General features: G+C 36.7%; 2 protein-coding genes across 4 annotated transcripts in view; both read left to right on the plus strand.

The window, feature by feature from the left end:
* The window catches only part of LOC139696645 (dynein regulatory complex protein 1), a 32172-nt gene extending 19498 nt beyond the window's left edge, over positions 1-12674 (plus strand). The window contains exons 12-15 of one of the 3 annotated variants that reach the window (XM_071595457.1): positions 176-302; positions 483-658; positions 2659-2747; positions 12573-12674. In XM_071595457.1, coding sequence (XP_071451558.1) covers positions 176-302; positions 483-658; positions 2659-2747; positions 12573-12641 — 461 coding nt within the window. In that variant the 3' untranslated portion in view covers positions 12642-12674. Of the gene's footprint in view, positions 1-175; positions 303-482; positions 659-1848; positions 1951-2658; positions 2748-5491; positions 5705-12572 lie in introns of those variants that run through there. The other 2 variants (XM_071595459.1, XM_071595460.1) reach the window with 2 other exon arrangements.
* Positions 12675-15734: 3060 nt separating this feature from the next.
* LOC139696613 (uncharacterized) lies at positions 15735-27894 on the plus strand. Its single transcript, XM_071595420.1, has 6 exons — positions 15735-15811; positions 16707-16951; positions 19495-19660; positions 26538-26711; positions 27278-27467; positions 27832-27894. The coding sequence occupies exons 1-6, from the start codon at positions 15735-15737 to the stop codon at positions 27892-27894; spliced, it is 915 nt and encodes a 304-aa protein (XP_071451521.1).
* Positions 27895-28000: the final 106 nt, after the last annotated feature.

Below are 28000 nucleotides of genomic sequence, written 5' to 3' on the forward strand. Positions count from 1 at the left end.
TTGGAATATACCCAAACATGTTTAAAAAATGGTGTCAATAAAACTTCATTCAAAGTGATGAATCTATGTATTTATAATATATTACACAAACTAATTGTATTGATAAACATTATTGTTTCAAGTTTTTGTATTTTTTGATATATTTGAGAGTGATGTGCATCTGCTTTCTTTACAGTGGAAATGGATGACTCGGGAAGAAGCAAGTTCACATGCCCAAATGCACATCCTCTCCAGATTAGCTCGATTTATGTATTGAAAGCTATAAGAGATTTTGCCTCTCATGTCCACCATGCCTGCTATGGGTAAAGTGTAATTTTATTGGCCCCAATGAGTCTCATACAATAATGATTTGCTGTCATTATTTAGTGCAAATGTGTATGCATGTATGTATGCATACATATATTAATTTTTATGAATGTTGTTGTACTCTTGGGAATGGGGTTCTCAAAATTGAGATTCTTTAACAGATTTTTCAATCACAGGGGTGAACAGTGTAAGCCAGATAAAATTGGAAAAATCAAGTCCTCATCCAGACAAATGTCTAAGGAGACCATTGAGAATTACTGGTCCCAATTCACAAAAGTATTTCCAAAAAATAAAGAGAAACTCTGGGATGCTCTCTCAGTTGGATTGCAGAAATACTATCTCCTCTTGCAAGGTACGTACTAATATGGATACAATGGGTCTATTTCATTAACATTATCTAATCTTAAAAATCATTGAAACATATTGGGCATTAATTTCTCATTAATTGTTTTCATGGCATTGCAAAACTTTTGAAAGGTGGAGCCACCAGGTGTTTAAAAACACCAAAAATACACAGCTGTTGTGATGTCAGCTTCCACATTTTTGAATAGCTGAATTTTGCTCGAATACTACAGGGTCATATTTCCTCCTGTTTACTGTTTTGTGGCCATTCAAAAAATTAGATGTGCGATTAATTTTAGTACTCATAGAATTTTTAGAAATAATTTAAGATGATACATTGAGAACTCAATTCTTTTTTGATCTTATCATTATATGAGGAATCATAAATTTAAAAAGAAATAACTTGGTAATTTTTTGGTACCATTTAAGAGGTTTGGAATAAACTATTCTTCCAAGGTGATCTATTTATCATTAAATGAAGAACACAATGTATCTTTCCACTATGACCAATTATTATCATTTATTTATTTCCGTAACCAATTAATTTTAATGGAAACACAATAAAGAGACAAAAGGGATATTGTTTGGGGATTCCAGGCTTCTCATTGTTTGAAGCTCATCAATCTGTGATTGAAGTACTGAAAATACTGGTGAAGTTTTTGTCCATAACTTTATGAGAAGAATGGATTTCCTTCAGCACAGCCCTTCCCCAGCTGGAAATATGGCAACATTGGACCTAATCCTTTCCTTGTTCAGTGTCCACCCTTCCCACCCTCTGGGGGAACATTGGTTATCCATTCTTTGGTTTCATCATACATTTCTTCAGTGCTTTTATAAGGTAGTCACTCAGGGAACCCAGGTAAAAGTTGGGAATTTGAAGTGCGAAAGAGAGGTATGATATGAGAGGTGGGAATTCCAGATGAGGACAATGTTCCCTCGGTTGTGAGATTAATTCTTCCTCTCAGTAGACCATAGTCATTAGCAGATCCAGGCAAAAACCAAATTTATGGGCAGACTGACTTCAGTGACCCCAGTGGCTCAAGAAGTAATGAGCCACAGAAATAGTACTCGAAGAGAAATAGTGTCAAAACATTCGGGAGGAAAATTAGGAAAAAGTCAGCACATTCGTTGGGAAAATTGAATCAGTAAAATTGATAGCTTCCCTGTCTTAGTGTCTTCCCATCCTTCTTACCCCATCAGGGTAACTGTCAAATGCTGTCAGGTCAGTGATGGGGTGAAGCTGAGCCGAATGGTGTCTGATTAACCATGCCTCTTCCCTCATGACCTGAGACGACCTTGAGGGTAAGTCCCTGTAATATGCCTTCGAATTTCTTTGCGGTCTCTTGCATGAAGTCACTGCCAATTTCATCCCTCCCTGGAGTATCTCAAAGAAAAAGCCTTTATGACATTCTTCGGAAACTTTCATGATTCTTCATAGTTAGAGGGCTCTCCAGAAACTGCCATATTTGACAGCATATAAGGCAGGTACATGCAAGATGAAAGGTTCAGCAGTCTGTATGAAGTGCAACATCCCACCAACTTAAGTTATACTTTCTTTTAGTTCTTATGTGTCAGAAAAGTCAACTAGATGCCACAATCATTGATGTAATTACTGAAATGCCTTGCTGCTGCTCTGTCTCCATGTTCCTTAGCATAGTCTGACACGCTCAGTTTAAATTGAATAATATGACATGACTTATGAACTCTGGAAGCTCAAGACCAAAGAAGTGGCCGCCACCTTTATTCATCTAAGAGTACAAATAAATGTTGACAGTCACAGACTTGATTTTTAGCTTCACTTATCTAATAATCATTGTCTCAAAGTTCTCCTTTTTGTCCTAAATTTAAGGTTTAACTAGTCCTCAAACTATTTGGTATTCCTATCCAAAGTCATCATGTACTTATCAGATACCATTGTGCATACTTTTTTTAATTAGGCCTATTATAATTTTTTATGACTAATACATTAAGGATTAATAATTTCACCGCTTATTTCTGCATATTTTATAGATCGACATAAGCTTGTAGAAGACACTACAAAATTGAGACATCAAAATAGTGAACTGAGGCAGCTTCTTCATCGATATATAAGCTCACATGTAAGAAAACTTTTTATTTTTATTAAAATGCTTAAACAGCCATTCAATACATTTTAGAATATATTTCTATCATTTAAATATATTCATTCAATTTCCATTTATTGGTCCTATTCTTAGATGAAGTCATAGAGGCATATCGGTGATAATAATTTCCATAAGTTATATTATTTATGGGATTGACTCAACCATATATTCATGTGTATTTTTCCCACCTGTAATGGAATTTGCAACTTTGCTGTATCACGTTAGAGGTGTATATGTATTAACCACATAACAGGGACAAAAACTCTCACAATTTTCCACTTAATAAAGATTTATTTTTGACTAGTTTCGATGTACTACATCATTTTCAAGTTGAAAGAAGAATCTAGTCAACAATAAATCTTTATTAAGTGAACAATTGTAAGAGTTTTCATGTCTGTTATTATGGAGCAGTTCCACCTATTCACACCTGAATCTATAATTTACGAGGGTAATCCCAAAAGTAAGGTCTCCAATTTTTTAGAAATAGAAAAAAACCATTTATTTTCTATGATATGTACGAGGGTCATCCGGAAAGTAGTACCCGTTCGTGAAATAAAGACACAAAAGTAAATATTAACAAACATAAAAAATTTTATTTGAAAGAGGATACTTTAAACTACTTCTCAACATAATCTCCAAGCAAATTAAGGCATTTGTCATAACGTGTGACAAGTTTCTGTATTCCTGCTGCATAGTCCTTCGCCGCCAGCTCATTGAGATACGCGAGGGACCCATCTTGCACAAATTTTTGCATAATGCAGATGGTGTTTAACAATTTCATGAACAATTGTTCGAGAAACATTGGGAAAATGCTCACAGATGTCATCAATTGTGACGCGCCGATCGTTCCTCACGAATTCGTCAACTGAGCTCACCAGTTGGTCTGTAATGACAGACGGTCTCCCCGAACGCTCATCGTCGTGTGTGTTCCCCCTCCCCATGTTGAAGTTGCGACACCACCGCCGAACAGACGACTCGTCCATTACATTGTCTCCATACACCTCCTTTAATTGGCGATGAATATCACATGGGCGAACGTTTCTTGCATTGAGGAATTTAATCACTGCCCTCACTTCACAACTGGCGGCGTTCTCAATTTTTTTAAACATTGTAAACAATCACAGAAACAACACAGGCAATGCTAGCGTCACGCAACTTGGCTCAGAGAAGGCAGACAAGCCACTGAAGCTATCTGACCTCGTCCAGCGGCTACTCGCGTCGTCAGCACTTCATGCGGCACGAACGGGTACTACTTTCCGGATGACCCTCGTACATCATTTTAAAGACTGATCAATTATCTATTTTTCTATGTAATTTTTATTTTGGTCGGTGCATTTTTGTAAACGCTGTGACAGTTTTTGTATGCCCATGTTGTACCAGCTTGCCGCCATGTCCTTGAGGAAACATTGAAATTCATCTTTCACATCTTCGTCGGAGCTGAATCGCCTTCTGGCCAAATGTTCTTTCAACTTAGGGAACGGGTGAAAGTCGCTGGGGGCCAAGTCCGGACTATAGGGTGGGTGGTTGGCAATGTCCCAGCCAAAGTCTCGCAGGAGAGCGATGGTTTGGCAGGCAACGTGTGGGCGAGCGTTGTCGTGGAGAATGCCTACGCCCTTGCTCAACATTCCTCTTCTTTGGTTCTGAATCGCCCGTCTGAGTTATTTCAATGTTTCACAGTACCTGTCAGCGTTTATTGTGGTCCCAGCAGGCATGGAGTTGACCAACAATACCCTTTTCCAATTCCAAAATACAGTTGCCATGACTTTACTGGCAGACTGTCTGTGTGTATACTGGCTGTGTTTGTTTGAATTTTTGCTGCTCTGGTGAAGAGGGATGCTGCCACTGACATGATTGTCATTTGGTCTCAGGTGTGAAGTGGAATGCCCAGGTTTCATCCCCTGTGACAATCGAGTCCAAAAATCTATCCTTTTCATCTGTATAGCGGCGAAGAAATTCACAAGAAGAATCAACTCGTTCATGATGACAAGCTGGTTTGATATGGGCGTACAAAAACTGTCACAGCATTTACAGAAATGCATCAACCAAAATAACGATTATGTAGAATAATAGATAATTGATCAATCTTTAAAATGATGTATATATCATAGAAAAGAAATGGTTTTTCTCTATTTCTAAAAAATTGAAGACCTTACTTTTGGGATTACCATCGTATATATCAAGTATTATATCCATTTTGAACATCTTCATTCTGGCATTTGTTTTGTTGTTACTGATTTGGTGACTCTAAATCAGGGAATCATTTCTGTCAAGCATTATTTTTCCTGGTTATCCATTTGATTTCCTCTACTTTGTCCACTCTGGTTATATTTTATTTTATGAATAATTTTTAACTCTCTTAATTAGTTTATACTTTGTTGCATAGTCATTACTGGTCAAAAAGTGCCCCTTGTTATCTCATCTGAATTTCATTTTGTTGCTGTAAATGTTATTCAATTCAAACACTTTCTTAAATGCAAAAATAAGTGCATGCTAGTATATATACAGTATAGCTTATTTATGTTAACTGTGATTATTGCTATTTTACTGAATTGGAAATGTTTTACTGATAAGATTTTACATTTGTGATGACTGAGTCAGCTCTAAAGCTAAAGTTTAGGAATGGATTTACCTCCAAATGGAAAATTATAGATATGTAAATCAATTCTAAAAAATAATTACATGACAGGACTCATCTGAAATAATGTATTAATCATTTGCAGCCTTCTGGAAAAGAAAAATCATCAAAAAGACATTAAATATGGCAGTGGGGCACCATTAACCTCAGGATAATCCATCATTATTTTACGCAAGTCAGTGGACGACTTTATTTGTTCTGTTAGCACTTATCTTTCATTCCAAGTGAAAAAAATGAATCGATGTTAAGTTTAGTAAACTATCTATCCATAATGTTTTTTTTTAAATCTAGAATCGTAAATAAGAGTACACTGTGATGAAATTTAATATTAAGTAATAATTTTCCTTTTAATATGCAATGAAAGTTTATATTAATGATGGAATATTGCTACAAATTATTTTCCTTTGTGAAAATTCTTGTATACTAGTATACCCATATTGTATGGAAAATTTCAGCATTGTCTGGGTAGATATGTATATGAGAAGCATGTTAGTGGAAAAGTAATTTACTATGTCTATATGGCTATATGAATAACATAGTCCTCATGTCTGCCTTCTCTTGATAACGTAAAGCTCCTTTCATGCATTACCACTACCAATATATTGCAAAATAGGCCAACTATGATACCTTAAAAAATCTCATAAATTTAGGACCATCATGACTTACGATTCTCTCATTTAGGAGTCTCTAAAGTAAGGGTTTTACCATGTAAAACAGAAAAATTGTTTTATATTGTTCAGTTTATTCAATCTCCCGCATATTTTACTGTTGTTCAAAATGGCATGAGGTCAGCAGCCTACTCAACGACAGAGAAGGAAATTATTTATTACTAGGTAGAGGAGTTTAAAAATATTGCCGAAAATAAAGAAATGGGTTTAGCTTCGTGTGAAATGAAGAAGGCACCATCAGCAACTGATTTGAAATTCAGATTTAATCAGGAAATTGTTCGGGGAGTGGTAATTGCAACATATAACACTATGTGACTGAAAATCTCATCTCATTAAAAGAGGAGAACATCTCCATAGATATTGAGGAATTTCTAAAAATCAACTTATTTGTTGATAATGTAAGGTAGGAAAGTTTCTCCAATGAAATTACAATGCAAAAATTGTCCACACATGGTAAGGAATGTTGTCTTAATGCATGGGAATAATGGGACATCACTCACTTAAGAAAAAACAATGTAGAACTTCTAGGCTGCACTGATTCAATAGCTACTTCACCCATATTTTAAAAGGTAGTGTTAGCCAGTTAACTTTTCATATGCATCTTCTCGTGTCCTTTCTGTATTTCATTTTCTCTCATGATAAACTCCATGCTATAAGGTAGCCATTTCCCAATCATGTTCTCTCTCATCCTTTCAAAATGGTTATACCTATATATATATGTACCTATATTAACAGCATATGTGTAACATTTAAGGTGTACAAGTATGCCTAATTATGATGCCAAGCTATAGAAATACATGTTGTGGTTGGAAAATAAATAAATGAACAGTATCCGTACCATATTAGTTTGCTATTAATTTTATTTAAAATGATGTCCGAATCGCTGCAGAAAATTCTTGTCACAAGGTCAAGAATGAAGCCTTTAAAATGAGAAGTCAACATATTGGTCAGTAACTCGTGTTCTTATCAGATAAAATATGTTATTAAAATAAATTGTCTTTTCATCCATACTTTTAATACATTATTTGCCAAACCAAAACATAATAGCACTGATGGGATTTAAGTGAGTGCTAAAATGTAGTTTCAGTATATCCATAGACTCTACTGGCTATTGTGTTCAAATGTTTCTTGCCTATTTTTCATCTGTTCCTCCATATTTTACGTACATATTTTATTTTGGTTTGCCAATTGTAAGCAAATGATAGTAACAATTTATTTTTGAAATTTATTTCCAATAGAAGAGTTTCTAATCTTCAAAAAGAGAAAGAAAGACAATGGTGTTCTAACACTTCTATGTATTGATAATTGTCAAATTATTTCTCTCTTTACACCTTAACACAATTACTGTACCTCCTTCATAAAAGAAATGAGTCTGGGTACCCACAACACAGAATGAAAGTAACTGGGATCAGACAAGACACATTGAAGCAATATGAGTTATCATACAAAGAGTATTGTGTGGAAGAACATGTCAGTACTCATTTATTTGCCTATCTGTTATATGACTACAACTAAAACGTATGAAATGGACATTCAAATGAACTTCACCTTCATTGGAAAACTTAATTTTATTCTCAAAGTCTGTTAATGAATACAAATCATGATTTATTTTGTTTAAATTTTGTTTCTTCTAACATTGGCCGTTTACTCTTTGTGAAAGAATGAAAATGTGAAGTATTAAGTAACCTTGCTCACTTGGAAATTGCTTATCATCGAAGATTTTCATCAGTGATTTTTATGATTTACATGAAAGTGGAAATTGAGGAAAGAAAAGATATTGAGAATAGCTTACTTTTTGAGCCATACTTGCATGCAATATGCCAAGAGCTACTCAGTACCATGATTGTATGAGTAGCTCTTGGCATGTATGTCAAGTTATGTCATAACACATGGTGGACCACCCATTCCAGGAAAGTAACATGTTGGTATTTTTATTTTTAAACAGAAAAAGTTTGATAAAAAGTAGTGAATGTGCAAATTACAATGATGAGTAGGGATTCACCCTGAGTAATTATCAGAAAGAAGGAGTGTTTTTAAGCAAAGAGGAGAGATGCTAAATGGAAAGCTAACTTTCACCACCAGCAGTAGTGATAAAAATGAATGTCTTTAACTGTATTATTAATTACTCCCTAAGTCATAATGAGCTTAAAGCATGAATAAATTTGATTCTCCTTGTAATTAATAAGAAATTTAAATACAAATTTGTTGTCAAATAATTTCTTAGGCGGTTGATCCACCTTTAAGTAAGCTTACTCCCAGCTGTGCTTATATTGAATACTGATGACCAGGTTTAACTAATTGTTAATGCCCAAATAGCATTTGTCCATCTCAATCAATGACTGTGTTATACGAGACTACATGTTATCTCGTATTTCCTTTTCTCTCTTCTGGTCAATGATTTCTAACATATCCATAAAGGCATTACTATTATATCCAATCAGAAATAAGTTACTAAGGAGTTAATAGTTTTTCTTCCTTGTGTGTTTATTAACATGTTGCTAGAAATAATCTGCAGATAAAAAATTGAACAAACAAAAAGTATACTGACAATCCTAAATATTAGCACAATCCTCATTAAGGTAAGCCACTACATAAGAGTGGTCACCAATAATATAATTTCTATTAAATGAAGAACACAATGTATTTTTCCACTGTCCTTTATTTTGGTACTAATAGTTTCAACACTTAGGCATCATCTTCAGGTGGCCTAATAAAGAACAGTGGAAAAATACATTGTGTTCATCATTTAATGAACATGAACTTCCACAAAGTTGAGCCAGAAATAATCTAATAAATATGATCTCTACCCTGAAAGTATAAATATTTTCTAATGCTATGTCTTATAGATTAATACATTTCTACTCCTGATTAAGTAAGTGTTCCAGATCAACCTGAAGATTACTTTAGATGGATAAGGGTAGTAAAAGAGTTCTTCCACCTTTTAATTTAGCCACTAAAAGTGGAGTTTACCCAAAATTAAGCCCAAAGATTTGTGTTAGAAGAGGGCAGAAGTTCCTTTTGATGTAGTTTCCCACATTTTTTTTTTAATCTGAAAAATCATATATCTTGAATTTTAGATGGAGTTGTCCAAATGTTTCAGCCAAGATTTGAACATTGAAACCCCTTTTTTGGAGCCAGATCCTACCTAGCTAACTTGATACCACTCACACTTATAGTTAAAAATAATAAGTTGGAATAAAAATAAGAGTAATGATGCATAAGAATTAATTATTTTTCAGTTTTTGAGAGGGTAGGATTTACCATGTACTTTATCAGTGAAATGGCAGATTTATGATGTTGACCCCATACCTAATCCTTGTGATACTGGCAATTGAGATGATGCGGTAGTTATAGCGCTGGCTTGCTACCCTGAGGGTCCAGGTTTGAATCCCAGTGGTGGTGCAGGGTTTCTATCCACCCATCCTCCACTTCATTTTACACCTATCAGGTCACTGACTTATCATTCCTGGCACAAATGACCCATGCTGTTGGTCACCACCCCTAATAACAACTCCTACAGACTTTGTGATACTCATTGTCGCCAAAACCTTCGAAGTGGCTAGATTTGGATCTGAATTATGGTCTCTAAATGGTCCAAAAGGATTTTTATGAAGGGTTTTACTCATAAATGCTATAATTCTTAAGTCGCCAACAATACTTCTTTGTATTTCCATAAATATAAGTTAATATCAAGGGTTTACACAGATTTTATCACAGCTTTTCAAAGACTTTGATCTGGCCTTTAAATATTCTTTTTATGTTCTTCTTGAAAATTCTTATAAATACGCCAAATAAATTAGATAATAGTAAGGGTATACCTATGTATTATTGGCATAATGGGCATATGGCCTCGGAAAGCAATGTAAGTCACAGCGGCTGCTGTGAACATTTATTAAAATTTGTCATCTCAGGCGTAACTTTAAAGTGTGTGGAATTACCAAGTCAATTATTTCATAACATTTCAATATGTGAACATTTATTGTGCACAAAGTGTCACCAAACAAATCTCGACCCCACGCCTCTGAATTTAGCCTTGCATAAGATATAACTTGGGTTAATGATTGTAACAATCGAGCTAAACCCAACCATGGGGTCAAATTAGCGTAATGGCGAAAGCGGGGAGAGGGATGACACTGATTGTCGGTGCATGTTAACTTTGTGAGTGACGAATTCTTTCGCCAAACTGAGATACCTCTTGAATTGCTCCCGTTGACTGAATCGATTGATGCCCACCTCAAGGACGCCCAACGCCTGTCCGTCCCTACGGCATTTTCAGTCATTCGACCATAATGCTAACCTAGCAATACTACGTAATTTCAAGCCTTTCCCGCAGCTCAAGTTCCGACGGATCGATTCAGTTTTGGAATCTAAATTATGAAAGCCTAGAGTGAGTCACAAATTTTCATCTCTAAATGGATATTTCAGCGGAGACTGCAGTCTTGGTGGAGTGTGGTCGATAGCGTAAATAATGTGAAATGACGTATCTTTTACATGTCCTTGTGTCTTAACTGATCGACTACATCTGCGCAAGACATACTGTATACCTATTTAAGATCGGTTCTTTCCCCGCGAAAATGGCTGAGAGCTGCGCATTTTTATTGTTACTACCAATGGGAAATGAAATATATTTGTGATGCCGAAAAATACCATATTCCCTTATGAATCATTTTAGTTCGATTGTATGGGCCATCATACTCCTGTCATTAGTGCATTGAAAGAAACGCTAAGTTGTACTGCACCTCCGTATGTTTTGCAATGTTCGCAACGTTATTATTTCACGGTTTCCATATTGCATAGAATTAAAACTATTACCACAGGACTTGAGCTCACAAGGGTAAAATGTAATATAGAAGTGGTGCATTTCCAGCTTCCCCTCCAGAAAAAAAATCCAGAATTTTGAAAATCCAGAAAATCTTTACTTTGTGAATGTGCAGATGATAAACGCGAAAACTTTATATGTACGTATTACCATCCTACTACACAAAAATTAGGAAAGTTTTGCGATGGTGATTCGGATATTTGAGCATTGCTGCATGTTGGGTAGTGCAATATGTAAGGTTTATACCTATAATGATCAGGAAATCCAACCCTAATGACAAGGATAACGCTAATGCCTCTCTTAAGTTATTTTTCCAACTTTCTCATATCGTGTCCGTTTACTTAGGCTTTCCCGAGCGTAAGCGAAGACTTGCGATAAAAGAACAAGTGATAGGTCTGCTCAGACGCCCCGTCAGCATTCGATGGTGCGGGAACCCCACCCACCCACGCTTCTCTAAGATATTCCATTGCTCAATTGTGAGCCAAGATTTTTGCGTCTCAGAAAACGAAATATTTTCAAGGCTGAAAGATTCTGATCGTTGTGGTTGTAGCGTCCTTCATCACGTTACAGAAACCTTTTCGTAAGGTTGACCGTAAAGTCGTTGAGTGTGATCTTGCTTGAACTAACATGTATCCCGCACTCACCTGCGAAGATAAATTCCGTGCAGGAGGGCTGGTTATAGTAAACTGGCACACTGGTACGTACGTCTTACCATGCCGTGCAAAAAATATCAATCTACATTTAGTAGCAAAGCTTACCTCATTCATATTCGTAATTAAACATCAAAATATATGTGGAAATAAATGTTAAGTTTATGAATAAAAGTATACTCGAGAGTATAAGTATACTATAGAGGTGGCCGTGATACAATCGTTTGATTCTCATCACTTTTTTTCACCTGAGCAAAAGAATGATGCAATAATCAGCGCTTTGGCGAAGGGCGATTCCGTTGCGTAAATGTAAAATCTAAAAGAAAACTAAGCAATATTTTGGGATTATTTTTTTCTACTTTGCAAAAATATTCAACTATCTATTCTTTATGTTCAAATAATAGGCTATCAATAACGACCTACTGAGCGAATCGAGCCAGTTGTGAGAAATTACGATACGCCGCTTTCGGCTTTTTTTATCCCTCCCCCTATCTTTGTAAGGATCTGGAAGTAATGAAGATCTCTCCCACTTACGTATTGATGTTATCATAAATACAAATCAGGAGCCTTTTTCCAAAAGAATAAAAAGAGGATATTGTGTTCTCCAGGCGGAAGTTTTTAACTACGATTCCAAAAGAAGGAAAGTCAACTCTTATAGAACTAGAGAACAATAAGTTGGATCTAACTTGAAAAAAAATTGGCACACATGATCATCAATGAGCAATGGATACGAGGGTAAATGATCAATAAGGGGATAACCAGTTTGGGTTCTGTAATGGGAGAGGTGTGTGTGATGCCACAGCAGAAATGCCAATAAAGAAAAGTGAAGAATCAATCCATAAAAAAACCATTTCTAAATATATATATATATATATATATATATATATATATATATATATATATATATATACATATATATATCCTTTTTTTTCATTTGGTCAGTCTCAGTTGTCACCTAGAGATTCTCTCTCTGAAAATGGCAGCAAAATATGAATACTTTCCATTTTTTCTTCTCTTTGCAATAAGCAGTTTTGGTTGGCAGAGCTAATAATTCCATGGTACATGGGTGGTTTTATAGCTTGCCATCCTGGATGTTAACAACTATTTACAGAGGGATGTGTGGCTCTAAACACCTGTACACTGCAGATAAACAGGTGGGTGGATGCATTCAGTCTTCATATTTCCAAAAATTAATTTATTAGACTTGCATTGCCTAAATTTTCTCCATTATCAATCCTTCATTTTATATCATTCCCAACTGGCCCATGGCTGTCTTATAAATAACCAATTGGTTTACCTAAACTCATCTCTCCAAAAATATTTCAAAATTCAAAAAGCTCATGGTGTCTGGAAGTTGAGATCTATGTGTTACAGTCAGTTAGGATGTTGATTACAACAGTAACTTTGAATAAAGATATCTGTATCCATTTCCAATAAAATCTTTTTATTCTACATACTGGCCTTTAAAAAAAGCATTGCCATCATCACTTGATAATGACAGCAGTTTGCTGAAACCAGGTTGAGCAATAAAACTATTTCAGTAGAAATAGATATTTTTACCTAGTATTCATAATTTCCACCAAGTGATGGCTAAGTCTCACAATCACAATTTACTTTATGGTAATCTGATGCTAATAGTTTTGCTCCCACTTAATATTGACAACAACGGAAGTCTATCTGGTGATCACATGTAAATCCAGCTTTAATGTGTATGTTTTCATTAAATTTTGATTCCTTACAGATGAATGCAGAAATGTGGCATGAGGGATTCTTACCATGTAGTGGTATGACCTTTGGTTTTCTTCTTGAGCATCAAAATTCAAAACAGTGAGATGATACAATTTTTAAAAAAATGGTTGCTTATAAAATATTAACAACTAGCATACTAGTTTTTAAGAATGATATTATATTTTGAATTAACATTCATTAGGGTTTAGTTGCATAGACTGGAAAGCTTACTAAATGATAGTGCAGTCCTTACATAAATGTCATGTGAAGTACATTGGCAGTGCACTATAAGATTCACATTGTGGATGGTTTAGACTCTGTGGCACTTTTCTTTGTATCTTTGGAAAACTCTCACATTTCATTTCTTTAATTCATATTTTGCATGTTAAGTACACCCTATTCTTAAATGATATCTTGGATACATACCTCTAGCATCTCCAAGAACTACTCCATAGATATCCATCATGTCTCTCTGCCCCACGCGGCCACATCACTTCACTTAAAAAATTTTGAATGGTTATGCATTTAGCTTTTCCAAATTTTTCTTTTCTCGGGAATTTATATTTTACATTAAAACCTTGCCTTAAACTCCCATTCATTATTTCCCACTATTGAAGGAGGTGGATGGTCCAAATATGTATTTACTTTTATTTTAATTTGTTTCTCCTTGTTTGGAATGACTATCCACCATCTTTTGTAATCATGTTCATAATTTTTTCTACTAGTATCTGCATGCACAGGAATGCAAAGAAATGTATCCTCATGGACACACTTCTTCATAGAGAAGATGAAAATATCTAACTATTTTTACTCTAGTTTTAAGTGTCACTGTTTTCCACAGTGCAGGCTCCCACAGAACGTTAATTTAATTTAGAATAGATTTGGAACAATCATCATATTTTTTTTTGGAAAATTTTAGTAATTACCATATGTATAAAAGTAGGCATGGCATAATCATATTTTTTTAACTATTATAAACATTTTATATGACTTACTGAAATAACCAATCTCTCAGTTTCATAATGAATTACCTGGAGCATCTTAAGGAAAATTTATAATACAGTGAGGCATTTATGCATACCTTTAGGATGGTAGCAAAATATTTTTAAAAGTTATTAATTGCCAGAGAGCTGCTTATTAAAAGAGCAATTTTATTTAAATGAACTCAGAATGTGGACGGTGTTCAATGGAAAAGTTTTCCACAATGTAAAAATGAATAAAACTGTTTATGTTTCACTATTATAATTTTTGAGGAAATATTAGAGTGTACCTCTGCACAAGTTCTCAATTTCTTCACATTACGTCTACCGTCATTGTTAACATTCATTGATTCTTCCAGGCCAATCTCGACTCTGAGGTAGAGGAAAGAGGTGACACAGGGTACCGTATCACTTGAGGTATTGCAAAATTTCGTCTTCCATTGATCCATAAGCTTGAGTTTCCACAGAGTTGCAGTTTCAAGCTAGAGGTACAGTTGTCAGGTTTAGAACTGAAAAAATCACCTTCAGATTACAATCAGATAAATTCAAAGAAACTGCAGGAGTTGTCGCAGTAGTAGTTCTAACAAAGTCACCTGCTAATTTGCTTTACAATTCAAAAATTTCAAAGTGTAAAAGTAATTTGCCTTGATTGGGATCCCTATCAAGGGAGATGATTTTTACACTTTGAAATTGATGAATTACAATGAAATAGCCAGAACCCACTCAATATGTGAGGCCACTTGAAATTAATTTGTATTTCCATGATATAATGCATGTGCTCCAAGTCATAGGTTCACATGTGGTTGATATGAGAACGATTACGCTTGAAAAGAGTTATGGTAATCTGAGAAAGCCCAATTGGTAGTCAGATAAGCCACGCTCACCACTTTCAGCCATCGGCAACACATTGCCGATGGCTGAAACACAACACTAGTTGGCAACACTAGTGCCTTTTTTCATGGTCACAAAGCAATGTATGCACATTATGTATGTATGTATGTGGGGTAAATGCTGAGTGCCTGCATGTGAGAACAACTGCGATCAGAAAAGGAAATATTCATCACAGTAATTCATGAAAGCCCAACTCACATTCATTGAATGCAAAACTCATCTTTTAGAATGGAATACCTCCCTCGTGCTTTTAAAATCTACTTTTGGGCTCCTGGTGATGGTCAAATTCATAAAAATGTCCAATATGTAAACCATGGCAAGGATTCGGAAGATGAACAAAGGTGACCAGCAAGTAAAGTAGGCAGATTGCAAACTCATCTACATGCAGAAGAAAGAGAGCAAATGAGGCACTTGTGCAAAAATAAAAAATGAAGGTTAAATTGACAGTTTCAATTCACACAGATTTGAAGCCAGTTAATGAGTCGGTCAGGCACATTGAGCAACAGAACTAGGATCTACAAGTTTGTGTACACTACACACAAATGAAATTCTGTATTATCTCACTTGATATGCTGCAGCAAAGTAACTAAGAATGCTTTTAGCAATTAGCACACACTACACTGAAGATCTGGAAGCAACACCACTACTTCATGCAGCCCAGTTGAGCAGGTAATTGGAACACATGCAGGATTTTCATTCCATCAAGTTTATAATAAATGGAAAATCATATCACAGATTAAATATAAAATTATATTTACCTGAAAATTCAAATTTGATAAATAAAAATGAAAAACTTTTATTTATAAAATCTGGCAAACAAACTCTCTATGGCTCCTTTAATTACACAAGGTAAGGTGAAAATATTGGACAAGGGACTTGGAAGTATCCATGAGAATTATAAGTTAATTGATTCTTGCTGATTGTTAAATTACAATATTAATGTAGTAGTTTCATCAAGGAGAGTAAAAAAGCAAAATCAGATTGATGTGACCCAAACACAATAAATTGCAGACAAAAACGTTCTTGGAGATGGTAAAACATCATCCATGTAAAAATTTTGCAGTTTGATATGTACATGGTTCCAATTATTCCTTTTGCATGAAGATCATAAAAAATTGATCCGTCCTTTGAAGAAGAAAAAAAGTGTAATCTTTGGATTGAACATACACAAAACAGCAGGAGAATGTAATCTTAAATGAGATATTTTCTCTGGAAAATTATGGAAATAAAATTCTAATTCATACAACTGACATTCATAAATGTGATGATGAAAATCACCTTTGTCTACTACAGCTTTCTGTCATGCAATTGTGTTGGATAAATGATCTCCTGGAGATAGCAGTTTTTCTGTACCACTGCTGCTGTCCTGGGTCATTTGGAACAAATTATAGATTATTTAAATTCCTATTTCTATTCCATTGTCCCAGTGGATAGGTTGCTGTATTATCTATGGGAAAATTTCTGTCATTTTTCCCAGTCAAAGCACTATTCAGTATTTCAACCCACTCTCACCAGCATCAAATCCACCTTTAAGGAGCTTATGTCTACGTGCTCATTGTTTTAGGAGACTTTTGCATCATATTGAATCTCCATCATCTTCAAATGGCTTGGGTACAGAAACAGCTGTGATACTTCAGGCATTTGCATGGCCTGTATGGTACTCCCTGTTTGCCATCCTGGTGCTCATTTCATTTCTCCTGCATATTGTCTTGAGAAGGGAAGAGGCAGTGGTACATGCAGGCTCAGAGGCACCACAGTGGGAAACATCTGAAGTATTAATAGCAACAATCGGAGCAATATGCCAACAAGGTGAGCATTTTTTACATTTACTCTTTTATGGAGTGTTACTAAAGGAAATTGAGGGGGGCCTCCCACCATGAGGGCGCGGGTTCAAATCCCGGCGGTGTTGAATATTTTTCAGAGGTATCTCGATCCCTACTTGAGGTGCTTTGTGGAGGGCACTTTGAGTGAGTACGCCGTCCGTCGGATGGGACGTTAAACTGCGGACCCCTTGGCGCCTTTCGTAAAGAGTAGGCTAATGCCGACGCCGGGTTTCTCTCCACCCTTCATCCTTTCCTGTCTATCCCCTATGGCGCAAATGACCTTAGCTGTCGGTCGCCTCCCCTCAAAACTACTACTACCCTGAATTTTTTAGCCTCTTTCAATGTTTTTTACTCCAAAGAATATCTGTAAAAATAGCGTAATGTAATAATAATTATGCATTCATAATACATTGGGTATATTTCCGGTTAATAAATACATTTAACAATGTAATAGCATACACATTCTAATATTTACAGATTTTATTTTTATTTATTATGATGACTTATCATGAATATTCGAACCAGCACAATTCTATGAAACAACAGAAATGAGTAATAATATAGTTGCAAATGTGCAGTTATAAAATATTTACATTAATTCATATCCGATTGCATAACAAAGCTAAAAATAGCAACAAGCATTCAATTTTTGTCAAATGTTATGCCGTGATATCCAGAGCAAAACATTAATCAAAAGATTACAAAGTTTACATCATGAATTTGTTCAAGCACTGTATTCATGCACATCGTACCCATGCATATGAATCAGTTGCATACACTGCAGGACTTTACTGTCGGTTTGTTGAAATGCCCAACATTTTTTTGGAAGGTTAAAACACTGATAGTGTTTTAACCTTCTTGTATAGTGCACCGATTTCCCCCTTCCTCAGCAAACTCTCCATATCCTCACACTGCGTCTTCCACCACACTTCTTTTGCTTTATTTTTTATCCTTCTCAGTATATCATTTAACTACTTGTACTTCCTTCTGCCTAACTCTGTGTTTATATTCTTCTATTTCCTTATCTCATCTATCTTTCTAATCATTTCATCCATGAACCAATGTTTCCTTGTTTGTTTCCTATTAAGAGTTCCTAGTTGCTTTTGCGGCTTTCAATATCCCTTTTTTGATATATTTCCATTTTTCCTCAATAGTATTCCTCTCTTTTCCCTTATTCATGATTTTCTTTGTAGCCCGCTGATACTCCTTCCTTGCCATTCTAGTTAATGCTTCTAAATTCCATTTCCTAACCTACTGCCCCTGCTTTATCTTTTTGAGTAGGATGCTACACTTCATGACTACTAATTTATGATCAGAGCCTGCATCTGCTCCTGGGAAAGTTTGCGAATTGATCATGCTGTTCCTAAATCTGTCTGACCATAATATAATCTAACTGATAACTTTCTGAGTCACCTGACATTTTTCAAGTGCATCCACTTCTTTTGTGGTGTCTAAACCAAGTGTTGATTGATGATTATCCCCTGTCTCCTGCAGAACTCAATTTCTTTCTCCCCACGGTTATTCCTCATTCCTAAACTGTAGCCCTAACCTCATCACCATCTCTTCCTTCACCTACTGTTGCATGCCAATCTGTCATCACTATCAAATGTTTCCGTGCCGGAACATATACGATTTTGTCCTCTTAACTCATTGTGTACCCTATTGACTTCTTCCTCCTTATGATTGCTTGGTGGCATGTACACCTGTACAATGACTAAGTTCTTACCTTAACTAGTAGTATTTTATCCATTGCTGACTATGCTTCTTCCTACCTTTTTATTCAATATTATGGCAACCCCTTGCTGGCTCTCGTCCCCTCCTCTCTATGGTATAAATCTTGAAATAGGCTTTTCAATCAGAAGTCTGATACTTAAATATTGTTATTCTAGTAAAAACACACTAGTTCCCCATTACATATGGTACAAAGAGGTAACATGTACTTTATTTGTATCTTTTTCTCCCATGCCTGCCAATGATATCACTAGAATTGGTTCTATTGAAGTTTCAGTTTTGGCCATTACCAGATCATGCGATTTTCTAAGCTAAGGTCCAACTGCCTTTAATACTGATGAGAGTATGGTTCTAATGATGAATTCCCCGGTTTAAAAAAAAAACTGGAGGTTTCTTGATTCTTACCAAATCCACAATTTTTCCTACAGGGTGACCACCACCAAAAGAATCATTCCCTCCACTCCATAAGAGATTCGATTTCATCATGCCTTCATATTTCATTTATTACCTGGCTGCACTCATGTAAAGACTGGGACACATTTTGGGTGCTCTGTGCACATGTAAATTGTCTTACATGTTACAACAATACACAATTATTCACTCAGTTTTTTTGTAGTAAATACTGATTTGGAAACATGAGAGTTGAGGCCAGTAAGACAGGTAAACTTAATGGGGGTTTCAGAAATACAGACAGCTGTCACATTACCTTCATAATCACCCAGTAAATAATTATCATGAATATTATGTTTATCTTGGGATGATTTCAGCTATCATTGCATCTTTACTAATGTGTTTCAGGATCCCATCGACATCCAGACACTGCAGCAGCTAGGACAATCTTCATATGCCTGTTTTGTTTGTCAGTCATTATATACACAGCATATTCTGCAGCTTTTGTGGCACTGTTGTCACCACCTGTACATCGTCATCAACATAATATCATGAGCACATCTAATCACAGAAGGTGAGGTAAAAAGCACCTCAATGTGAAGATTTGGTAAACTACCTAAAGCAAGTACCGTCCACTCATGGAAGTCATAGAGAAGATGACAGATAAGAATCTCAGAACCAATTGCAATTCACCCTCAGGCAGTATTTATTGCAAATTCTATACTAGCAAATACTTATTTATACTTTGAATAATATTTAGTTTAAAAAATGCAGTAAGGATAACAAGAAATTAATTTGCCTACTACACCTATTCTGTCCCATGGAATGCAACGTTGGCATAGCAGAAGGGCTTATGAATTCTGAGGTGCTGTTGGGAGTAATTAGAATCTCTCCTGGTTAGGTCTCCCATACCAGTAAGGTTGAAGGGTAGAAACCAGACGAAAGGTAGTCCATGCAGCATCTCTTCCTCAGGGAGTCAACTGCAAGGATGCCTGGCCCCAGTGGGGCAGCCACTTGAGTGATGGTTAAACATTAAAAACTCTTTTAAAATACTTTGCCTTTCCACATAAACTTATGTTTATGTAAAAAGGCGAAGTATTTTAAATTTAATTTCAATATGAAGAATTTCCACCAAGTGATGCCAGAAACTGTTTCATTTATTAAAAACTCTATTGAGGAAGGCAAAAGGAAACCACCTCAATGATTTAACCCACACATTTATGATTGATCCAAGTATGAATATGAGTCCTGGCAACTATGGAACCCAACCCACTTGGCCATGTGTCTTGCCCTGCAGTGGAAGAGGCAAGGCTTCCACAGTTGTCATTTCATGAAATCCTTGCAAGAAAAATCGACAGTATACGCACAGATGACTCAGTAAAGGACCAAACTAGCTGCTATAAGACTTGGAAAGTCAGCTTGATGTTGAGGCCAGGGAAATTAGTAAATATAAAATGGAAGATTAATAGAGAAATATAGTTCTTCTAGGGCTGTGCCAGGAGAGATGGAATGGAGGAAATATTGGAGCAAAAAGTACTGAGTTATATAGAGAGGAGGAGAAGAGAGAGCCAGCAAGAGGTGGCATTAGCATTAAACAAAAAGGTAGGAAGGAGCATAGTAAACATTGAGCAGGTGAGTGATAAAATATTATCAGCAGAACTAAAAGCTGAATCAACAAACTTGGTCATGAGTCAGCTTTACATGCCAACAAATAATCATAGGGATGAAGAAACCCCCAGAATATATGATAAATTAGAGGAAATAATTGCACAAGTCACGGGAAGGAAAAATTTGTTAGTTGTGGGGGATTAGAATGTGGTTGTGGGTGATGAGAGAGATGGGATTCAGGTAGGGTACTACAATTTAGAAACAAAGCATGACCATAGGGTAAAAAAATTTAGTTCTGTAAGAGAATGGATTTAATCTAAATAAAAACTTAACTTAAACAACATATAAGCATAGGTGTGCATTGAAAATGTCAAGGGATTCTGAGAGATATCAGCTAGACTTTTCATGGTTAAGCACAGATTTATGAAGTGTGATAATGTTGCACAGTTTCTTTGGTATATTCAGATAGTTATTAGTGGCAGTGAAGTGAAATGCCAGGTTAAAGAGTATAATATATGGGAGATGGCTGAGGAAATAGAATGCAGAAGCATTGACTTGTATGAAAATAAAGGAGTATCAGGAGGCAGTAGGAAAAAATTATGAGCTAGGAAAGGGAGACTGGGACAGTAGAACCAAACTGACAATATATCAAAAAGGGGTATTGAAAGTCACCAAGGAAGCTAAAGAAATCGTTAATAGGAAAAGGACAAGGAGACCTTGGATTGCAGATGTGATGATTTGGATGATAGATGAGAGAATTAAATTGAAGAATCCAAACAGAATTAAGCAAATGGAAGTACAATGAGATAGATAATAGACTGAGGTGGGAAACTAATAGGGCAAAAGAAGCATGTTGAAAGACATAGGACAAAGATATGGAGAGTAAAGGAAGGTAAATGTGGGTGTGCTATACAGAAAGGTGAAAGCACAATCAGGAAGTATAAAGGTTAAGCGGTGGGAGTGACCGCTCAAGGGTCAGGGCTGGAGATCTATACCACTGGCTTGAGGTTCTCCCAGAACAGACCGCTCTGCATTAACGAGCAAAGCCATTTAGGTGCTTACCTAATCCACAAATATGGGTCACAGGGGGATCTTCTTGGCAAAAGATGTGCAGTAGGGATGCATGCATAACCAGATGTGGCTCATTAAACGCTTCAATAGAAACTTTTCTAACGTGAGTTCTATGGGGCAAGGGAAGCCTTTGGCTAGTGACACTCACATTGTTGGGTTGGATTTGTAGGGGTTGACATGATCTGTACATAGGATTGCTAAGAGTTCTCATCTGTTCGTGCAGCAAAAGTTTTGAACAAAGGGGGTGCTCCCCAGGGGGAGTCACACTGTCCTAATGCTTTGACTAAGTTGGATAGTCCAGGTCGATACTTTTTTGATAGGTTCAAGTTGTAAATGGGGTGTAACCCATTGGTTTCTCCCAGGATTGGAGGTGCTAAAACCATCAGACTGCCATTGGCCTCAGCCAGGTGCTCGTGTTTATTTGATGTGAGTAGGGAGGGGAAAAGAGTAGACATGCTGGATGGAATGAAGGGGGATGGTATTAAGAGAAAGTATTCATATTTGAAGAACAGTTTAATATTTTAAGGTAATCTACCGGTTAAGGTAGGTTTTTTTTTTTTGGATGGACACTACTACCAAACAAATATTTTATTACTCCTAACAAAACACAAAATCCATCATCCTACTCTATATCAGGTCCCTCTTCATCTCTGAGTACTTTCTTCCTCCCTTCATCCCGTCCAACATCCCTATCCTGTTCCTTCCCTTTCCTCTTTTGCCCAACATTCTACCCTCTATCACAGTCTTCAACATCCCACTGCTGGTCAACACCCCCTTCATCCACTTTTCCTGCCCCCATAGGATTGCTCCCAACAAACCCCTATCTTCGCCCACCATACCAAGTACTTCCTCATTTGTTTTCTTCTCTTTCCATTTCACCTTCTCCATTCTTCTCCACACCCACATTTCAAAAGCCTCCAATCTACGTCTATCCTCCTGCTTCAATGACCACGTTTCCGCGCCGTACATAGCTACGCTCCATATCAAAGTTTTTACGAGTCTTTTCTTAACATCCTTACTCAACCTCCCCGTCATCAACTCCCTCCTCCTTGTGAAAGCCTCTTTGCCTAGCGCAATTCTTCTCCTTATGTCCCTACTACTTTGACCGTGTTGGTCCAAAACACTACCGAGATACGTAAACTGTTCTACCTGCTCTAGTTTTTGCCCTCCTATTCTAATGTTAAGCTTAGCCTTTTTCTTTCTAGAGAATCGCATAACCTTTTTTTTATTAATATGAATTCTCATCCCATACCTGTCGCACTGAATTTCCAATTCACTAAGCAATGCTTGCAGCCCCTTGGCTGACTGACAAACTAAAGCTTGGTCAACAGCAAACCTAACTGATTTTACGAATTCCCCGCCCACTTTTATTCCTACCTCCAGTTCTTCCCATGCCTCTTTGATCATTTCCTCTGCATACAGGTTGAACAGCAACGGTGATAATGGGCACCCTGCCTTACTCCTCTCCTTAACACTGCCCATCTGGACAATCCGTTTCCCACTCTCACCTGAGCAGTCTGAGACATGTACAGGTTGCGGATTAGCCTCCTTTCCCTCCAATCTATTCCTATTTTCTGCAGAATACTCATTAGTTTTTCCCAATTCACTCTATCAAACGCTTTTTCAAAATCTACGAAACAGGCAAATACCTCCTGGTTGTGTTCTATATTCCTCTCGATTAATAATCTCATTACTGCAATGGCATCACGCGTACCTCTCCCCTTCCTAAACCCAAACTGATCATCCCCTAAGTAATCATTTGCCCTACTCTCTTTCCTTTTGCTTATGATCCTGAGAACAACTTTAGCTGTGTGGGATATCAAACTAATTGTCCTATAGTCCTCACATGACGTGGCCTTTACCTTTTTCGGAATAGGAACTAAAACTGATCTCACAAAGTCTTCCGGCCAGATTCCCTCCTCATAAATACTACGGATCAGCCCATATAGCCTCTTCCTCCCACATTTTCCTAAGCATTTTAAAAGTTCCACTGGAATGTTATCTACCCCCACGGCCTTATTTAGTTTCATCTCCCTTAATGCCCTTTCCATCTCACTGTCTAGTATGCCTGGACCTAAGCTGTCTTCCTCTACGTCATTTTCTTTTTCAATGTCTAACTTTGTTGGTCTGAGTTCTTTACTATACAGTTCTTCTATATACTCCTTCCATCTCTCTTGGATCTTTCCTGCGTCAACTATTACCTTACCCGCCTTATCTCTAACTGTTAGCTTAGCTCTTCCTTTCTTACTTCCCGATAACGATTTTACTTTGCTGTACAGTGCACCGATTTCACCCTTCCTCTGCAGACTTTCCATATCCTCGCACTGCGTCTTCCACCATGCTTCTTTTGCTTTATTTGTTGCCCGCCTCAATTTATTGTTCAATTCTTTGTACTTCATTTTGCCTAATTCTGTATTTATATTCTTCCATTTTCGCCGCTCATCCATCTTTGTAATCATCTCATCCGTGATCCATGGTTTCCTAGTCCTTTTAGCATTAACGGTTCCAATAGTGTCTTTTGCGGCTTTAGAAAACCCTTTCTTGATCATTTCCCATTTTTCTTCGATATTACTAAGCCCTTTACCATCCTCCATGATTTTTCTCTACCGCCTGTTTGTATTCCTTCCTTTTCAACCCATTTAATGCTTCTACATTCCATTTTCTAACTCGCCGCCCCGGCCTTATCTTTTTGAAACGGACGTTACATTTCATAACAACTAAATTGTGGTCTGAGTCCGCATCCGCTCCCGGGAAGCTGTGGGAATTTATCACACTGTTCCTAAACCTGTGTTTAACCAGGATATAATCTAGCTGATATCTTCCTGAGTCACCTGGCATTTTCCATGTATACCTGCGTCTTTTGTGGTGTCTAAACCAAGTGTTGGTGATGACTAACCCCTGTCTCCTGCAGAACTCAACTGCTTTCTCCCCGCGGTCATTCTTCGTGCCTAAACCGTAGTCCCCCACCTCATCACCATCTCTTCCTTCGCCTACCGTCGCATTCCAATCCCCCATCACTATCAAATGTTTCCATGCAGGAACACACGCGATCATGTCCTCTAACTGATCGTATATCCTATCGACCTCTTCTTCCTTATGGTTGCTCGGTGGCATGTATACCTGAATAATAACTAAGTTCGTCGGTTCTGCTTTTATCTCCACTAGTAGTATTCCGTCCGTTACCTGCTCTATGTTGACTACGCTTCTTCCTACCTCTTCATTTAATACTATGGCAACCCCTTGTTCGCTCTCGTCCCCACCGCTGTATATTATTCTATACTTATCACTCCAGTAATCCTCGCTATCTTTCCATCTCACCTCGCATAGACCTAAAATATCTATATTTCCCCTTTCCATCTCTCGCTTAACATTCTCCAATTTCCCTGTCCTCATCATTGTCCTAACATTCCACGTTCCTATTCTAACTAATTTGGTTTTCTTCTCCTGCGTCTTCTGTCCTGCTGCTGCTGGTTTTCCCTTGCAAGGGTTTTGTGGGATGAAGACCACGGAAGCCTTGCCTCCCCCGCTGCCGGGCACGACACATGGCCGATTGGGCCGAGCCCCGTGGTTGCCAGGACTCAAAATATCTCTCTAGTCCATCATATTTTTCTTGGGAATGATAATTGAGGTGGTTTCCCATTGCCTTCCTCAATAGTGTTTTTAACGTGACACCATCACTTACTGGCCGCCCCACTGATGTCAGACGCCATTGCAGCCGCCTCACTGAGGAACAGACGCTGCGTGGACTACCTTTCGTCTGGCTCCTAATCTTCAACCTATCTGGCATGAGTGACCCTACCAGGAGCAATTTTTATTACTCCCGCCAGCACAGCTCTAGGGGTCATCGGAACGCACAAGCCCTTCCACCACGTCAAGGTTGTAGTCCGGGGAGGGGGAACAGTTTAATGTAGTATGGAATGCCAGGTTGTATATTTTTAGATAGAGATCGTTCATGTACAATTGTTCAGTCTTTGTCCATCCAAAAGCAACCTTAGATAATGGACTACCAAGTAATTATTATTACTCTTTAGTCCATTAAGTGTAGGCCTAAAATTATGAATCCCATGTTATATTAACAATTATGGCATGTTTAGTAGTGTATTTAATAGTTAAAATGGAAAAAAGTACCCATATTAAAAGGTGGACATGAAGACTAACAATGCCACATTCACTGACCCATGTCCTATCAGCCTTCTGTGAGTTGCTCAATACATAAAAAATAATTCAAGCTATGGGTTACGGCTCATTCCATAAATCCTGTAATCCCACATAGTGTTGTTCATATATATTTTACAGATGCCTGTAATGGGTCAAGAAATTTACTTTTTACGAATACTTTGAGTCAAGAAATGGTTTTTCAATTTCTGATTAGGATATATTTCAAGTAACACTCTGTTTTTCCTAGGAATAAATGAAATATTCAAGCAAATCCTAAACATTAGACACCCTGAGTATGAGCAAAACTTTTTATATCTAATGTTATGTTGGGATTTAACTATCAATCCCCTAGAGATCTTTATTAAGTTTGCACTCATGTCCTGCCTTATTCCTCTGCCATTTCTAAAAATAATTATTTATTTGTGTATGAATGGTTACAGCCACAATAGGCCATGATTTCTATCAGGAAATTTTGTGTGATGCAGGAAGCTATGAATCCAGAGTTGTAGGGATGATAAATATCTGCATCTGATCAATTGCATTAAAATTTTTAATGTGATTGTGTTCTTAAAAATATTGCTTTCATGTTTATATTTGGGCCACTTAACTTACAGATTTATGATGAAAAATGTATCTATTGAATCTATGGCATCAAGCATCTTGAAAAGTAATATTATCACGTGCACCACTAAGCAAGAGCCCTTAGATCCTGACCTCAGCTGCAACCTTCTGAATCAAAATGAGATTGGAGATAAAGTACTTATTACTTTAGGACAAGCTAGCATGAGGCAAGTATAAACTGTGCATAACTCATGGGTTAAGTTGATGAATGGCAGGACTAATGAAGGTAAAAGATTTTGTACCCAATCATCTATGTACAAAATATGAATTGAAAGGCCAGGGGGAAGGGTAGTCCCTCCACTAGAAATATCAAGGGTACAGAATGAATTCTTGCAAGTAAGAAGCTTGAAAGTGAAGTGCATGTTATAATCATAATAATAAGAAATAATTCGCATTTTGCTCATGAAAACATGCATCTCAAAATTGGTATATATTATAATCAGAAAATGTTGGTCATCATTTTTGGTTAGCTGGTATAAATAAATGGGTTGTAAAGTTTCATGAATTATTTTTGCATTTAGTCAGCTATACCATTATGTAGACCAAATCATTGCTCTAAGGATATTGTGCAATTTCAAACATTTTGCATGTTGGTGGCTTCACTGAAGTTATTTTTCTGCTAATTTCATGATAAAATTTACATGAACTTTATCATATATATAATTTCCTTTTAAATATTTAGAAAAATATGTCATCTGCACTAATTCGGTGTCATTTCCATTTATTTCATTAGAGAAAATTTAGAAGTTTGCAATGATAATGAGGTGACCTTCATGAAAGATGGAAAAGCTGAAATAATCAGTCTCAGAATGGAAGATGCCTTCCCCGCCTTTATAATATTAGGTTCAGGAATAATTGCAGCATTGATTCTGCTGGTAATAGAAATTGTGAAACACCGACAAAATGTCAATGATAAGTTCAAGGTGAGAGATTTTAAGGCTTCAAGGAAATTAGTGAATTTCAATTCAAGGGTAACATTTGATCATTTGAAGGATGTAAGATATTGATTTGCAAAGATAATTTAAGTGCAAAACTCAATTTATATATTTGAATCTTCGCACCCTAAACTACTATAGGTACCTTGCACCTACTCGAATTCAATAATGACTATACCTAATTACAATGCAACAATTTCAGAGTGTAAAAATTATTTGCATGGACTAGGATTCAAACCAGGATCCCTCGATGTCCGGCCGATTGCTTTAGCCAGTAAGCTATCGAGGTGTCATCATGAAGTCTTTCTTGGAATTTATACCTAATTACTTTCCTGAAATGAAATGTGTAAAGATGTCATTAGTTTCTAATGCTGAGAAGTTACCTGCTCTGCATGGAAAGGCTCTTATATTATGAACACATTTTAATCGGCTGTTAAAATAGAATATGTAATATATGTACTGATTATAATCATTCCTCCTGCACTTTATTTTGAATGTAAACTATATTCAGTGTGTTTGTT

The sequence above is a fragment of the Hetaerina americana genome, unplaced genomic scaffold (genome assembly GCF_022747635.1).
Source record: "Hetaerina americana unplaced genomic scaffold, ioHetAmer1.1.p SCAF_7, whole genome shotgun sequence".
In the NCBI taxonomy this organism is placed as follows: domain Eukaryota; kingdom Metazoa; phylum Arthropoda; class Insecta; order Odonata; family Calopterygidae; genus Hetaerina; species Hetaerina americana.